Genomic DNA, 19,016 nt, shown 5'->3' with positions numbered 1-19,016 from the left:
ATTGCGCTACAATCTAATATATTTAAATAATATCTTTGCGTACAACTTCGATTTGTTTGTTTGAAGTTAAGCACAAAGCTACACAAAGGGCTATCTGTGCTCTGCCCACCACGGGTATCGAAACCCGGTTTCTAGCGTTGTAAGTCCGTAGAAATACAACTTCGAGAAATTTTTATCCCAGTTTCAAAGAACCACTGATAAATTGTAAACTTTTATTACACGAAATCTTATAGAAAATATAAGACAGTTTCATCGCTCGTGCCTTGCTTTTTTAGAATTGTGAGTAGTACTGATCTTTCCATTATTTCTTGGACTAATGTTGAAAAATATTTACACCTTGACGTCACTTGGAACAGTTAACGTTCGTAATTAAAAAGAAAAGAAAAACTCTGTAATTTAAAGGTACAATATTGAAAGAAATTGCATTCTTCTTGCGTGTATATGTATAGTAACTTTAACAATGTTAGTCATCTCCGTATTCCGCTTTTGTTTTATGAAGTATCCGCGCACGTGATTTAAAAATGGATCCTGAGTAGAAAATGATCCCACTAGATCAGCTTGTACATATAATTCAGACAAAATTAATCGAGTAAACTACAATATATATATATATGTGTGTGTGTGTGTAGGCTGTTTTAATCACAACGTATTTCAGAATACATTAGTTAAGTATTATTCCATAAAGTGTTCACAAGAATATCGCTATGTAACTGAGGCTCAAAATAGAGAAAATAATTGTGTATGAGTAGAGTAGACAGCTATCATAGTTTTATCTGCTTGGAAACAGGTTGAGTGATATTCGTCATCACGTGATCTGTGACGATAGTTCGTGTGTTTTTTTTATTGAATTATAAAGCCCATTTGGCATAGGATTGTGTGGATACTCATTCTCTTGTTTGTTCTAATGTTGTTGATTTTTGATAACAACGGTATAAAGGTACGCTTTATTAAACTTAGACTGGCGTAGCAGAGCTTCGAGTTGATATATATAGATCTTTGATTAGCAAAGTTAACCGTTATAGACAAACAAGAGACCAACACGTTATCCTCGTCTTTTTACGGGTATAGCTGGTGATATTTAAGGGAAGGAAAACAAGTATGAAAGTAAGTGGTATTGTAGGTTTGCTTGGCAAAATTTTAAACTTTCCATCAGGTGTTACAACTTTTAACTTTTCCATCAGGTGTTACAACTATTAATTTTTTTATCAGGTATTACAGATTTTAACCTTTCCATCAGGTATTACAAATTTTAATTTTACCATCAGGTGTTACAACTTTTAACCTTTCCATCAGGTATTACAAATTTTAATTTTACCATCAGGTATTACAGCTTTTAACTTTACCATCAGGTGTTACAACTTTTAACCTTTCCATCAGGTATTACAAATTTTAATTTTACCGTCAGGTATTACAGCTTTTAACTTTTCCATCAGGTGTTACAACTTTTAACCTTTCCATCGGATATTACAAATTTTAACCTTTCCATCAGGTATTACAGCTTTTAACTTTTCCATCAGGTGTTACAACTTTAAATTTTTCCATCAGGTATTACATCTACGCTCATAAAATACAGTGAAAAAATATATTAGTAAATTTACTGCCATATTTTACAGATAAAAATACATTGCCATTTCGCAATCGTCTTATTTCTATAGTATAGATAATAAAAGTTGTTTGGGTATACTTAGATATACATAAATATAGCAATATCCCTGAATAATGCGGACAAAGAATATAGATTAATAACATGGCCAGGTGGATAAGGCGCTTGACTCGCAATCTGAGGGTCGCAGGTTCGAATCCCCGTCCCACCAAACATGCTCGCCCCTTCAGCCGTGGGGGCGTTATAATGTGACGGTCAATCCCACTATTCGTTGGTAAAAGAGTAGCCCAAGAGTTGGCGGTGGGTGGTGATGACTAGCTGCCTTCCCTCTAGTCTTACACTGCTAAATTAGGGATGGCCTCGTGGCAGATAGCCCTCGTGTAGCTTTGCGCGAAATTAAAAAAACAAAACAAACAATATAGAATAATACTGTTGCGTCAGCGAGATCACGTGACTAGTGTCACGCCACTCCTTCTCTCGAAACTTCGTGAATTATCGGGAGACTACTGGATATGTGTTAGTCTTGTATATATAAGACGTTGACAGCGTGAGGGGGAACGAGAGGTAACGAGTAATTGAATGTACGAGTATGCGGACAAAATATTGCTGGCCACGTGAGACGTAGCGTTGTTATAGAGCGACTGTTGAAATTAAGTGTATCGTAAAGTTATATTCAGAAAGAATAAACTAGTTTTATTTAAGAAAGGACTTGTGTCGCTAAAGTTTCGTCGGAACGAAGTTACGGAAAATTAACTAACGAACGGAGACGTAACAATATACGAGGCCTGTGAGAAAAGTATCCGACCTTTGGCCGGGGAATAAAAACTGGCATTTCGTATTTCTTCATATAGCGAAATATTAGGATTCCAGTTTTAAACAAAATAGACTTTTTTTAACGAAAATCTAGTGGCAAAGCAGTATGTCTGCAAACTTACAACCTTATAAACTTGGTTTTGATACCCGTGATAGCACTTTAGCACAGATAGCACTTTGCGCTTAACTACGAACGAACTACAGTATATATATCAACGTCTTCATATTTAATCTATGAATGTATCGTCACTCTTACCTGTTTCACAATGATAACAAATCTTATTTAACCTGTAAATGTGCGACACTTATCTGTTATAAAAATGTTTAATAATTGTTATTAATCAGTAAATATAGCGACGCCTACCAACAGAAAAGATGCTTAACAATTATCATCAATCAGAAAAATATAGCGACACCTATCCATTTAAAAAACGTTTAAGAAGTTTACTAATCTGTAAATGTAGCGACATCTGTCAATTTAAAATACGTTAAATACTTCTTATTTACTCTGTAAATGTAGCGACATTTGATTATTTATAAAAAGAAATACAACAACTCTTATTTTATATATGAACAATGACACTTAAATATGTAATATCCATTTAAACTGTGAATAAAGCAGCCTTACCTATTCAAACTGGATTTTAATACTGAAAACTTACCAACATGTACGACACCGATGTAACGATTACGAAAATTACAAATAAAGCAATATCTGCTTGTTTACACAAGGAATTCAGCTGTCTTATTACAACTACCTCCAGCCTTCTGGCTATTTCGAGAGTTTGTGTTCGTTTGTTTGGTTGATTGAATTTCGCGTACAGCTACTCGAGGGCTACCTACGCTGGCCATCCATAATTTAGAAGCGATAGACTAGAAGGAAGGCAGCTAGTCAACTTTGGAAGTGTAAAGGTAGTTAGAAGCATATTTCACTAGGCCAGTTTGTGCGTCAGATGCCCAATCAGATCCATCCCACTTACAGAAAAACTTAAAACAGTTCATCTACAATGGTGTCAAAACACATCCAGTGGACCAATGACATGTGAAACAATATTCTTGTTACAGACAATTCATGATCTACTCTACAGCCAGATATTGGGACTTATAATCATACGAACATAATCTGGAATAAGAACCAGTCCAATTTTCATACATGAATGTAGCACGTATGGAGTTGATGAAACTATGGTTTTGGGCAGCAATAAGAATTCGTAGACGCACCAATCTCTACTTGCGGAATGGTACTTTTAATGCTACATCATATGACTCATTGTGTTGTCATGAGTTAATAAAAACTAACTTACCTTTAGCCTAATAAACGATTACGCTAGCCTCCACAGTGTTAAACTGGCCAGCATTTCTTTGAAAAAGAGGAGATGGTTAGAAGTAACGGGCTTTCGATCCATTTAGCACGCATGCAATGTGATTGGTCGCAAGTCACATCCTATAAAAAGAGACTTCCAGACATTAAAGATAGTTTTCCAAACAGTTCTTTCAGACGGATGGTATGATCATATTGACCTTATCGTTAATGGCTATTGGACATGCGTTATTAAAACGTAAATTCAACTCTTCCAAATATTTATTTAATTAAAGGGTAAGCTTGTTGGCTAATAATTTACATTCCAGATCACATGAAGGACCATTTATTGCCTGATATTGCATAAAAATTAACGGGGGAGGGGGGGGACAGATTTATAATATTTTATAGTAGTAGTCTTGCCTTATCAGCTCCCCTCGCCGATGGCTCAACAGTAAGCTTGAGAGATTATAACGCTAAAATTCAAGGCTCGATTTGTGTGAAGGGCACAGCACAGATAGCCCAATATGCACATTTATGCTTATTACGTAAATCGACCTGTGCCAGGTAAAAATGCGACTGCTTTTGTTGAATTTGTACTTTAGTAACAGCTAATACTTATATCAACCAGTAGGCAAGGTTAAAACGTAAGATTTCTACTGCTGTTGTTTAATTTGCACTGGTTAATAATTAATATTTAACTACTCCAGTGTGATGCTATGTAACGTTTAAAAGTAATACTTTTATTGTTTAACTTATTCTGATTAATAACTAATGTTTAACTATATCAGTGTAGTACTATGTAACGTTGAAAATTAATACGTTTATTGTTTAACTTATTCTAATTAATAACTAATGTTTAACTATATCAGTGTTGTACTATGTAACGTTTAAAAGTAATACTTCTATTGTTTAACTTATTCTAATTAATAACTAATGTTTAACTATATCAGTGTGGCGCTATGTAGCGTGGAAAAGTAATACTTCTATTGTTTAACTTATTCTGGTTAATAACTAATGTTTAACTCTGCCAGTGTAGAACTATATAACGTTGAAAAGTAGTACTATGTCTATTGTTTAACTTATTCTGATTAATAACTAATTTTTAACTCTGCCAGTGTAGTACTATGTAACGTGGAAAAGTAAAAGCCTATATAGCTATTTTATAACTTTAAGTCTAACAACGTCCTGTCGGTAATAATGATTAGTGTTAGACTTTAACAACTTTATTTTATGGCTATTTTTTCTAGTGACGTATGTTCAATTAACAGGAAAAGGTTCAACTTTACTGAAAGAAAGTATATCTCACGTTTCCCGCAATGAACATGTGGAGAAAATAGTTCAAGAATGTGTCTTGTGAGGGAGACGTAAAGTCACCAGATCTACCTGGAGCTAGATCGCGTAAAAGAGACAGAAACGATTTTCGTTAAGGTGACGTCATCGAAATTCTTCCGTGATTGGTTGCCGTCATGTGGGAAGCCGTGAGCGACTTCCCCGTAGAACAAATAAGTATAGTGGTACTGCTGTCATTGTTCTTGTCGTATTTTACCTGGTGCGTTGTTAGGTTCGTTTTATATGAGCTTCGTAGAACTACACTGTGGCGCGATGTTTCTTTGCGCGTCATGACTGCACATGGACAGTCCGATTCTTATTACTATGAGCCAAAAGACGACGATAAGTTATTTTCCTGGCATCATCACGAAGATTGTGATGACGAGTTTATTCATTCAGCTGTCGAATTAGGGAAACATGCTGAAGAAGACCTAACACCCGAAGAACGCCAGCTTATTCTATTATATGCTAAGAACAATAATACTGCGGATGTGCCGTGCCTGCCGGACTTTGACTGTGGAATCTCAAGATGTCTGGATACTATAGAGGAGGAGAGCTTGGATGACCTACACAGTCTAAGTGATGGGGGCTCCTTGGAATGGGGATCGTGGGAGAGTCAGAGTACGGGGTCTGGTGACGACTGTGTTACTGTGGTGGAGGTGCCTCTAGCTGGACGACGGAAACAAGAGATCTCTACAAGTTCTGTTTTAGAGACAGAATCAGTGACTGTGCTTGAACCTGAGTTTGAAGTCAATGATACACGTAGATCTGGAGAGAATTTTGAGCATAGCATTGGGATTCACGATCTTGGTGAATTGATGATAAATGACGCAGCCAGTTCTCAAGTGAATGTGTCTGATTATGAAGAGAAATTAAGTATTGTGGGTAACGAATGTGTGACACATAATTTGTCACGAAATGAAGTAGAGAATGCTAATACGTGTGGAGATAGAGAAGTATGTGAGGGTGATCTGGATAAACTACAAGATGCAACTCGGTTCAAAAAACAAGAAGCTAGTATTGAGTCTTCAAAGAAAGTGCTTCAGTCTGCTACACAAACTCTGGATGCTTCTCAAACTGATCAGTTACTTAATGGCGGAGATAAAGATAGAGACTGGTTCGCATTGGAGGCTGAGAAAACAACCGATTGTTATCCTGATGGAATCGACACATCCAAGCAGCCTGATGTTTTTTCGTTATCAAACAGCTACAGCAGGTGCAAGGAAGAGTCTTTAAACAATTGGCAGTCACAAACAACATGTGGCTGGGGCCTGGAACATTACTCTATAGCAGGGGAGGAAAGAACAGATTTCAACAACCTATCTACTTTACCAAATCCCTCCACGATACGTCATAAAAATACATGTTTGCCATGTATGTCAAAAAATCAAACGACATTGTGTCAGAACAACGTAATTTCATTACAATTAACAGAAACATCGTCCGAACTTTCACAAAATAATCAAACACAGTCTGCTAGGAGCTCGCCAGCTTCTTCTAATTTAAATGTGTTTAACGAAAAATATGAAGGAAATGTGTGCACGAGAAACGACGAATTCACACCATATAGAGATAGTGTCGATAGTGCAAGACGTCTAGATGAAAAGAGCGATTATGAAAAAAACTCAAATAACGTAATTAGATCTACTCAATTTAAAACTAACCTGTGCTTGAAGGATTTCGATGAAAACGTTTTGGTGCAAAATTATAGCCCCATTTTACCTCGGACGAACGGTGAACTTTGCTCAGTGATAGAAACGTGCCCAAAGTCCGAGAAATCGACCCATTCAGAGGACGGCCACACTGAGGTAGCTGCAACGTGGGAAGATAATCGTGTTAAAACACCAAACAATGGTTTTTCGTCAAGACATGATAAACATTACTCCTATAAAGGGTCAACACTTCACGACCAGAACATTTCAAAAGAATACAGCGCACGGCTGGCTGCGCTCACGAACAACGACCTCAGGGTAGGGACATTAGCCCAGCTGATGTGTGGCAAGCAGCACACTAGCGACATGGATCCGGCATCAAATCCATCAGATCAGGTCAGCAAACAAAATGATTTTATTTTAGATACAGATCGAAATAAAAATCATGAACGAAATACCACAAATCAAGAAACACAGTACCTCTCAGACTTAGTAAATGCACAAAGTTTTGCTTCTACTTTAAAATCCACTAAAGAAATCGGAACTAAACATGTTCCTCTGAAACACGACCATAAGGACTTCCCGCCTGGCCGGAAGACAGGTGATACAGACGGCTTTCAAACGGAGGACGTCGGATGGAAAAAAAACCGGAAGTATGCGATACTTTCTGCTGGTGAAAAAACAGACAATTGTAACACACATGACAGCAGCGAATCGAGTTGTATAAGCAAAAATCACCAAAAAGTGCATAAAAATGAACATTATTTGGCAACAGAAGTTAAACAAAAACAAAACTTCAAGAAATATGAGCCAAATACTTTTTGGCCGCAAAAAATCGTGAATTCTGATGAATTGATATCCATCAATTGTTGCAAGAATAGCAAGGGGACTTTAAGTTCAGTGCAGAAAGAACTAAGAGGGGAAATACATCAGAAAAGTAGTTGTCATGACGATAAATCAAACAACACCAACTGCGTCTTATTGACCGACACTGAAGAACATGCGCTAAGAACTGTCTACGTGTGCAATAAAACCAGCACGACTGGACAGGAAGGAAATGTTGAACAAGACGCATCATCACCAATAACAGAGCTTCATCCTAATAATGTCGATCTGTCAGAACAAGTGCATTCTCTGACCTGTTTAACTCTAGAAACTATTAACGGAACAGAGATTATGCAACAAAAACCAGATCATCTTAATTTAGTACCAGAAGTGAGTGTATTAAAGGATACATTAAGTGTAACAAAATGTGAAGAAAATAAGAAAAATATTACTGAAGATGAGAATAAATCTACCTATTTGAAGGAAAATGAAAGGTGTATTTTGACTGAAAACGTTCACCTAGTCTCTTCTGATCAAGCAGTTGTCGATCTTATTGTGACAGAGCGTTATCCCGAGCTTCGTTGTAAAGACAAAGACAGTTCTTCAGAAAATAATGAGAAACCAGATTCTAGTTCAGGTATCACGAATACCCAAAACGCATTCCAGGAAGAAGGTCTAGAGTCATCGAATATGAATTTGACATTAAAAAACGATTTCAAGCATAGTGACCTATCATTAAATAGTGAATTTAATGTGAATTGGGACCAAGACTTAATCACTAAAACTGACAGGATCACAGGGTTTAAAACCCCTAATGTAGGTAACAGAAAGAAACGCATACAGAATCTTATAGAGAGAGACAGTGAACGAAAAGCCCGGATGTGCCAGTTATCTTCGCAGGAAACGACAGCTAAACAACTTTCCTTTCCTGCATATAATTGTCAAACTAAAACGGACTTTGATGAATCTTCAAGTAACAGAAAAGAAAGTATCTTAAACAATATGAATATTATTGGAACTTCTGAATCATTTTTATTTCTGCCTACTGATAAGATCAGTGAAATAATTGAAACCAAACCAAAATTTGGTGATGTATTGGTGGCTCCATCTACTGATAATTTCCAAAACAATATCTTTCCACAAGAAGAAAAACAGGAATGTACATCTACAACAATGCTTGGTGAACGTCAATCTCCTGAAGGTTCAGCTTCAGTCCCTGAACAAGAAGAACCTGTAAGGCTTGTCAGACAAAACTTGAGAGAAAATATTGTTCCTGTCAGCTTTTTGGATATTGTTTATAACTCTGCTGCTATTTTAAATGATAAGAAAAACAAAGATAAACAGCTAAGTGAACACAGTATTTTATCTAGCAAAACAGACAATCCTACTGAAAATAAGTATCATTATACGAACAAGCAACTAGAAAAAAAAGATGAAAAGTTGAATTGCCAAACTTATCAGTATATGTCCGATCAAAAAGACATTAGAGAGACTGCAGTGACATCTGTCGACGATATATGCTATTATAATAGTTTCCCAAAATACACCAATCAGTGCAACTCCGTCTATAATGGAACGCAACGATGTGATTTGAAAAAATCAGAAACAGGTGGCGTTAGAAACATGACAGGGAAATATTTCAATTTGATTTCAGAAGCAAAACAACCACTAAATTCTACATACCAACTCGAGAAGGAAAATTATAAACTCAACAGCAGTTTTGACAATAACATCATAACCTCAATAAATGACAAAGGTTTCCAGGGTTTAATGGAAAACAGGATCCATTCTAAAAAATATTCGCTGGTAACATCTAACGCCTTAACTGGTACTACCACGAAAATATCAGAAAAGAAACAAAATGTTCTATCGACACGTGGTAATACCAAGGGAAATGTTGCTAACTCTTGTCTTACGTATGATTACGCCACCTACTATACCGCCACAGCTAAACCTGAAGCAAATATTTCAAAGACAGAAGTGGGAGGGTCAACCCCTAATATTTCTACAGTTGTTTTACCAGTAACCACTGTGCCAGCTAGAGAATTTGACAACTACCGGTCCGAAACTTCTAGCCTCCGGCGGGAACTAGCAGTAGATAAAGACATATTAGTCCGACGTCGCTGGACACGCAGTTCTCCAGACCTCCGACAGATTGGCAATGCTACCCAGTGTTTTGGTTCAGCTCCAATCTCCGCCTTACTGTCCAGGCCGGTAAGTGAGCGAATTCAGGGTTATCTGGAACAACAGACAAAATCTAAAGGATTTGTTGTATCTCCTGGCGAAAAACTCAGCCGTCTGAGACGACAGTGCAATAGCAACGAAAGTGTAAAAGAGAAAGCTGCTAGGTTCGAGGCTAAGAAAGTTCTACCAGGCGAGTGCCAGGTGTCGTGTGCACTTAAACCGTCACGTAGAGAAGTAGAAACTAACGGCCTAGTGAATAAGGCAAAGATACAGAAGTCCACTGTTCTGCACAGACCAGGTACGAAAATGTTAACTCAACATAAATATCGCATTTTTTCCGCTCTGGATAGAAAGGAGTCACAAACCTCAAGTTCAGAAGAAATTTCAATGAACGAAACAGAAGTTTCACAAATTCCTGCAGGAGCCGAGTCAGATTCCTTAGCCATATTCACCTGTCGAGATTATTCACTATCTAGACTGATTGACGAGCCAGCTTATACTAACAGCGACGACATTCAAAATGTCGGATGTTCCGCGCCAGGAGTGACGTCAGAACATGACGTTAACAACATGGAATTATTGGACAACAAAAATAACCGTAAAGAAAAATATACTTATACAGCTTCAAACGCAAATTGCAACGAGTTAAATAATCAAAGAGCGGACGTGAGTGGTGACAATGAACATGTAAGTGTTACTCATTTGACTAATATTAATAAAGCCAAAACACGCGAAACTAACCTGACTGTTTCAGAAGTGGAAGAGGTCAAAAATACAAAAGAAATATCGGAGCTAAGTGGTTTTAATACCCTTTCGCCAACTAAAGCTTATCAGTCATCAAAGTTAAGCCTTTCAGTTATTAACAGTGTGACGTCATCGGAGATCAGAGAAGACACACTCAAACGAGATCTTGATTATACAAAAGCATCTGTTAAACAAACCGAGAATAACAAAAACCTCACATGTACCCAAGAAAGGAGTTTTGCGTCAACTCAACTACACAGAGGAGTTAAGAGTCGGATACTTAATGCCAGGAAGCAGTTTTTTAATGAAGTGAAAAATTCAGACACAAATAATTTTGATAAAGGAAAGGTTGGCGCTCTAGAAAAACTAGAGAGTTTCCGGCGTAGGATACACGCAGAAAGGACAAAGCTTTTAGTTAGTACTCCTGACTTGGCTGTTTCAGTGGAGGCTGCTGTAAAAAGATGCCGAAGGAATGAGAATGGTCTACGTACCAGTGGAGAACAGGAAAATGAGGAATATGGCAGAATGTCTTCTCAAGTAAAGCCTTACCCAAGCTGTAATGAGGACATTGTTTGGCCTTCGTGTGTGAAAACAGCTGATCGGGAAATATCTGTACGAGAGAGAAGCAAAAGTCTAGGATATCTTGAGACAAACGTGGACACTCTAGAGTCCCGTGAGGTATTGGAAACGGATATTGATAATATCAACAAGCTCCCACAGCAAGATAGTTTACTTTCTCGTACACGAAGCATGGCAATCTTGAGGGAAAATAGCCTAGCTCGGCAACCTTCAACAATATTAGACACTTCACGTGCACGAAGTATGGATTATTTGTTGGACGAGGAGAATCGTCAGGCCATCTTACCTCCCGAAAACACCTTATGCTCTTCAAAAACCAAGTCTGAACATGAACTAATTATAGAGCGATCACTAAGCAAACTTAATCTTCCTGATTGGTGCAAAGGGACGGCCAAGGAAGGGTTCATTCTCAAACGTGGGGAGAGGCGACGCCCCACATGGCAGAGATTAAGTTCCAGGACTCCTTCTTCTACCAGTTTAACGTCTAGTAGCATGTCAGGCAGAAATGTAGTAATTCCTAAAAAAGTTACTCTTCCAAACTGGCGATACGTAGAATCACTGAAATTGTCCCAAGAAAGTCTGGCTGTGACCACTTTAGGATCAATTTCTCCTCAAGAACATCATTCTTTGTCCCGATGGAGCAGTTCACGCCTTTCGACCAATAGTGCTCCTCCACATAGCACTTGGACAGGATATCACTCTATCAAGAAGCCCTACTTAGGATGGAGGGCAACCATGATGATCCCAACAAGCAGTGGGAGCGTTTCGCCCATGCTGGAGAGCCATCCCGATTCTCCTGGGCGAAGCTCAGTTGATACCGCCTTTGCTTCAGCAAGTCACAGTGACTGTGACCTGGCTGTGAAGCACGATAGGGGTCTTTTGAATAATGGCAGAGAGAGTTCAGTTGAATCTTCGTCTTCCTCTCATCTCTACTCCAGCGATATGCAGAGAAGATGGAATTCTGCTTGTCCAAGTGTCTTGCAGTCTGATGTACAAGAGAACTTGACTGTTCACAGACCTCGCAAAAATGTTTCTCCGCAGAATTACCGTACGTTTGAAAGTTACTCTGATAATGAGGCAGATACAGAATCTATAATTTCACATATTGATAAACCCCACTCTACATTCCAGAGTACTTCTAACACAGCTTTAAATTCCTCTAAAAAGTCAACTCATTCTCAATATCCAAGGGACAGTAACGAAAAACATTCTGTGTCAAGGAGCTTTAACAGGGACACACCAGATTGTGTGAGAGCAGGAAAACATGACAGATCATCTGGAGTAGCCGAAGATCTCAGTAAAAAGTCGTTTTTAGGGATCGATGGGTATGAAGATGTAATATATAAAAATGACGTTAGTAAAGGTCGATGTTCACATCTTCAGAGCGTGTATAGCAGTGTTCCTAAGAATTCTGAAAACCAGTTGACTACGGACATCAACAATAAAATAACAACATCCAAGTTAACCCCAAGAGACAAAGAACCTAGAATGAGCAATGGCCAACAGGTCATTTGGATGGAATCGTCCTTCGTTGGTCGACGGCCCACTACATCGATGGTTGTACTACCGTCCACGAATAGTACCAATACTGAAGATGGTGAGACCAGTAAGCAGCAGCCAATCGTAGACAACAGCTATCCGAATCACGGTGAGTACTTGGTCCGTGATTTTCGAAGGTATGGAATCACGCTTTAGTGTCACGCATGCTCAGAAGTTTGAGAACCTGAAGTTTCACGGTATAACAAACCTTGTAGGATGAAGTAAAGCAGGCGTAGTTTCTAAGCGTCCTTTAAATTTAACATTAAACTTTTTAATACGAAGTAACCTTCAAATTACGACTTCTTTTATACCGTCTACTACCTGTGAGGCTCACATATTGCACTATGTTAAGTAATATTTTATTTCAAAGAATTGAACAAAAAGAAATGGATGATATTCGTTTCCTGTGCAAAATACATAGGAAACCCGGGTAGTAATTAATGGGATGAATTTCAATATTAACACCATTTTTGTTTAATCTTTCTGCGTGACTCATATTATTTTATGGATCCTGTAACCAATAAAGTCATGAACCCACAAACAATTTGGTGAATATATAGTTTATAAAAATATGTTTAAAAAGCCTACCGCTAATTTTAGGGTTAAACTGGCCGTGATATATATATATGTATACACTCAGACTTTTTATCCGATTTGATTTTCAACCTTAAAATAGACATTTTTTGGTCTGTTTGTAGCATTCTTATGCCTGCTTTACACCATCCTTCGCACATTATGATAATATTTGGATATGGTTGAATTTAAGAACTGATACAGATTTAAAAGAAGTAGTCAAAATTCTTGTTATGATGTCTTCCTTCTTTTCACCTAACAAAAAAAACACATTAATTTTAATGTATGGTGCATCAGTGTATTTCATTTATTTAGGTATTAACCATACAATCTCGAATGGTTTATGTTATTGCAATTTTATCTATTTATACTTCACACCAAAGAAAACATTTTTTTATGAATAATCTAATCAACTATCATAAAAAACACCAACCCTAATATAACCATTGTTTTTTGCATCAGTTAAATGATCGGAATGTTTTGTTTTATTGGAATTATGTCTTGTTATTCGGTTTTAAATAACTATAATTGTACAAAATCAAAGTTATACTATATTTATGACGATTTCAGTTGCTAGACAGTCTTGTTTGTATTCTAGTGTAATAAATAACTGTAACCGTTGCCTTCTACACGTAATGAGTTTCATTATATAGCACACTCAGAACATCAAGTAGACAATATTCGATACATTTCTTTCAAATATAATCGTAGTGTTTGCACTAAGTTTAGGCCCAACCTTTGGAATAGTTTTTTATGGAGTGGTGGATTTAAAATGCGTGTAATAATTGAAACATTGTGGTTCATATCGATGTAATATTTCTTTCGTATTTAATTGAACCCTTTAAACTGTGTATTTTATATACGTGTATTGGATATGATAAGCAGACGTTTAAATATTATGCAGTAGGTGGTATTCAGCTCACCTAGTACAACTGCAACTGTCAAATGGAGTGAGTTATGTCTTACGTTTAACTATTAAATAGAGTGAGCTATGTCTTACATTTAACTATTTTCGATTCTGAAGTAAAATATTCTTCTTATTAACGTTAGAGTGTACACGTGCGAAACCCAAAATTATGATACATTAAAAAAAAAATCTAGTTTTAAGAGAAACAGTTAATACTTTTTATTATAGGCAACGTGGAAGTGACTAAGGCTAAGCCATTATCTAATTTGCAACGAACCCAAACATGCTTAAGAAAAACAGTTACTCCACTTCATTAGACTTATTGAGAAGTGACTGGATCATTATATAATTTGGCCAGAACATGTACAAATAAAAGAAACAAAGTGGCTACCCTGAAAATTTAGACAGAATAGTCATCTAGAGAGAAAATTAATCCATTTCACGTATGTAGGAACGACTAAGCTGATAAGTTGTACAGAACACACGTAAGAGAGACAGTTAACCCATTTCACTAATGTGGAAGTTATTAAACAGATTGATAAGTTGTACAGAACACACGTAAGAGAGACGGTTAACCCATTTCACTAATGTGGAAGTTATTAAACAGATTGATAAGTTGTACAGAACACACGTAAGAGAGACGGTTAACCCATTTCACTAATGTGGAAGTTATTAAACAGATTGATAAGTTGTACAGACCACACGTGAGGGAAATGGTTAACCCATTTCACTAATGTGGAAGTTATTAAGCTGATTGATAAGTTGTACAGAACACACACGTGATGGAAATGGTTAATCCATTTCACTAATGTGGAAGTTATTAAACAGATTGATAAGTTGTACAGAAAACACACGTGAGGGAAATGGTTAATCCACTTCACTAATGTGGAAGTTATTAAACTGATTGATAAGTTGTACAGAAAACACACGTAAGAGAGACGGTTAATCCATATCACTGATGTGGAAGTGACGAAGGTTATAATATATATACAGAACTCACATGACAGTTAATCATTTTCATGTAACGTAGAAGTGACAAAGATTTTATTTGTTGTTCAAACGATGATTTTATTAGAGATCAATTTCTACAACTATGTCACATCTGAATTAAAATTGTAAAACGGTTTTATATAAATGGATTAAGGGACTAATAGGTTAACAAATAGAGCTCTATTTGGGCACACTTTAACTATTTGGCGTATGAACACAATTTGACTAACACAATTCAACCCTCATAACGAAACAATATACCAGCTTTTTTTTTTAAAATCAATATGTTAGACCTTTACAGTTTTAGTAGAATGAGTTTAAGCCATGAACTGAAAATTATAAACATTCTTTACGTATATTTGAGAGTTTTAAACATTGTTCATCTCATGATCACGTGATCTTCGCTGTTATGTGAATATTTTTTACTGCAGAATAAAAAAAATACGTTTAAAGCATGTAGTTTCTATTTATGAAAACACAGTTCTGCACATTGAGTCGTATTATTCACGTTAAAGAAACTTTCTTTGACGTAGGACTCAAGTTCACAGCTAAGACACAGAAAGTAATGTAGTTGGAACTTTGAATCTATGTAATAAGGATTAGATGTGCAAATGTTTTAGTTTAATCAAACATCATTTCTCCAGTTACTGGGAAAACATTTGGAAATTTCCCTTATCCCTCTTGTTGTTTACCTATTTTTATCATTTAAAAATGAAATATCTTGTTTATTAAAGTCTAGTTACGGCACACTTCTTTGATATGTATTAAATTATTATTGTTCTTAATTAAAATAAAATACACCACGTTGTTTTATATGAAGTTGGGTGACTCACTGTAATAAAAATACTCACTTTCAAGATTCAAAGAGAGAGGACAGAATTTCGTAAGCAAATGATTTGTCTGTATCTAAATATGATAGAAAAACCCCGTTATTTAGTAATAATCCGCTGTATAGGGTGAGGGTTAATTAACGATACACAAAGAAATATATTTTAAACATAAAATACTGACGCGACCGATTTTCACTTTCGTCTTTTGAAAACCAGGTGAAAGTTCTTAACGTATAACGTTATAATTCGGAATTTGATTCATCTGGCGGACAAAGTACAGATAACTCTTTGTGTAGATTTGCCCTAAACAAACTCTCTTAAAATACACGTTTTTGTCGGCCCCTCCCTTCTTTTTGTTTTTTATATAAACACTTATCCCATACAGAACCCGGAACATTTGACCCGTCCAATGTGAGATATAACACAAATTTTCATGTACTCTACAAAAAGGATATTTTGATAACTTACACAAAACTGCAACATAACCTTCACTAGAATATGAAAACTGTTTCAGTTGTATCTAACAAGATTCCATTCTACTTCCAGTTCACAAGCAGATAACATTTGGAAAGCTACTAAACTTGGGCCGTGGGAACTGAGTTACGTCTTAAGAGGTATTACATTGACTTAAAGCTTATTACGAATTATATAAGCTTTTAATGTGAACATACTAGTTTAAAAATTTAGTAATATCAAATTAAACCATACACATTACACTGGGGTTAAATCTTAAATGTTATAATTAATATTACTATTATTTTTAATACTTAAAGGCATTCTACACTGTAATTAAAACTTTTATCCCAAGTAAAACTGGGAAACTGTGATAAACATATTAAATAGCACCCACTGTTTCACTGGAGTTTACCCCTTAGGTGCCGAGTGTACTTACAGAACGTTTCACCAAAGTTCACCCTTGCACTATCATGTAACAGAATATTTCACCGGAATTCGTTCTTCTTTAGTACAGTATGTACTTCGCAAAAACGTCTAGTTATCATATTTATCACACTTGAACAGCAATACATTTTTTAACTTCCCATTTCTTTTTAAAATAACAAATAAAGTTGTATCTACCATATTTATGTAAAACATATATACGTTTTTAAACACATTAGCTATTGTTTGATAATTAATGTTTAAAAACGTAAACAATTTTAGAGCAAGAAGTCTATTGAATTTGTCAATTCAAAAGTGCATACAATTGTTCAGCTAGACTTGGTTCTTTCAATTTTGTCATCATATTTTCAAAAGATTTTTATCAATTAATAATGGGTTCATTCCTATGACTACTCTCTTTCCTTCTCTGTGACCCTTACTAGACCTAAACAGATATGATAATATTAAGGTATAACTGAGCCTTACTAGACTTATACTGATATGATAACTTTGAGACACAAATGAACCTTATTATAATGAAACCTTCGTTTTAACCTAATTAAACGGGTATAATTACATTTAAGGCACAGGCGTTATTGGAGTTGCTATATTTTTCTTTTCATGGATAGGTTTTGCGCTGATATTGAATAAATAAATTTGTAAAAATTACAATTAACTGTATACTGCGAGAAACTAAATAAATTCTCAACACAAGTTTATTCAAAATATCCTATTTAAACACCAGTTCCTAGAAATAGGTTAAAATTAAAATAGTTTTAAATTATTTCTTAAACATTTAGTTTTCAAAATCAACTTCACAAGAATGTTTAGCCATTGAGTAAATAGATATACAAGTTTATCGAGAATGATTTGATATGAATTTCTCAATATATTCCTTATAAAATAGACAGTACAAAAATAACTATTTTCTTAAACTTATTTTGTTATAAGCTTATTTTGAATTTTATTTAATAATAAATTATAGAATTTACTTAATATAATAAGATAACTTTACGTCAAACTATCGACAATATGTAAATGAATTGATGACACTTTTGTTATTTTAAATGTTCCTCCTACCATCTTTTTTTAACACGCGAAAGCGAAATATTTGGGGCTTAATTCTGAGGCTAAAAGAGAAGGACACCCACACCATCATTCCAACTCATATACGCAATTGTTACGATACCGTATTTTTGTATTATTTTTAAAAAATTTACTTGTGAAGCGCTGCAGGTATATCGCCTGATCAATGACGTGTAACTAACCGTTTATAGCACGTGTGCTCTCTGTAACGGTTTCTTGTGGTTGTTTATATAAAAATCCTCAAGTTTCCTGTTAGTTAGAGTGAGAGGAGTGTTTTTTAGACGTTTAGTTTGATGTGACCATTTCAGACAGAGATTTCTGTATCGAACTCGATCTATAGGTTTTTGTTATAAGCTATCATTAGCTTTTTTGTTTACGACTTTAAAGAGTTTGTAAATTAAGAATTAGTCTTAACTTTTGTAAGCCTTGTGCTTTTTGAGAACTGTTCAAAACCGTTTTTGAAAATATCGACAAGTTTCGGTGCAGTTGACATTGGAACAGTGAACTTTATAACAGTACATTTAGTGTGAATTGGAACATTTTGAATTTAGAACGTGAAGCTGAAATTCGACATACTACATTTTGAAGTGATTACGTTGAATTGGAGAGACAGTTCTTACGTGGATTTACCAAGAAAGAGTGATTTTTTTGTATTTTATTGTTTTGTAAATTATTGTACATAAGTTAATATTTGATATTTCGTATTTTATAATATATCTTTAAAACTACAAAATTTCAGAGTTGTCATTTATTTGTTTTTACGTATTAATACAGTACAGTAATACGGGATCGTAACACAATCAAAATCCAGAATTATCATCTCTTGGCCAAACGTTTTGTTTATTACCACTAAATGCTGTTTATTTATTATAAAATTTAATGATAGATTTCCTCGTTCTACCAAATGGTTCGAAAAATGTACTGATTTGTGACGCGCAACTTCTGGAATGAATAAGAAATGAATTCTTATTTGCTTATTTGTCGTCAGCGAGGATTATAGCATGGGTGCATTCCGCTTTTAAATCGTTTAATTCGAAATGTTATATACGAGATAATCGATTGTATTTCCCGAATTGTGTTACAAAATAAGGCAACAAACATTCGTTTTAAATTATATTATACAAGAAAATGCTCCCCAGTGGCACAGCGGTATGTCTTCGGACTTACAACACTAGAAACC

General features: G+C 35.6%; 1 protein-coding gene across 3 annotated transcripts in view; it reads left to right on the top strand.

The window, feature by feature from the left end:
• The first annotated feature begins 5,008 nt into the window (after positions 1–5,008).
• Positions 5,009–19,016, top strand: part of LOC111086770 — a 48,266-nt gene continuing 34,258 nt past the window's right edge. For all 3 annotated transcript variants that reach the window (XM_022390969.1, XM_022390971.1, XM_022390970.1), the window contains exon 1: positions 5,009–12,680. In XM_022390969.1, coding sequence (XP_022246677.1) covers positions 5,186–12,680 — 7,495 coding nt within the window. In that variant the 5' untranslated portion in view covers positions 5,009–5,185. The remainder of the gene's footprint in view (positions 12,681–19,016) is intronic.

This window comes from Limulus polyphemus, unplaced genomic scaffold, assembly GCF_000517525.1.
Source record: "Limulus polyphemus unplaced genomic scaffold, Limulus_polyphemus-2.1.2 Scaffold1417, whole genome shotgun sequence".
Taxonomy (NCBI): Eukaryota; Metazoa; Arthropoda; class Merostomata; order Xiphosura; family Limulidae; genus Limulus; species Limulus polyphemus.
This window is presented reverse-complemented; position numbering and strand designations above follow the sequence as displayed.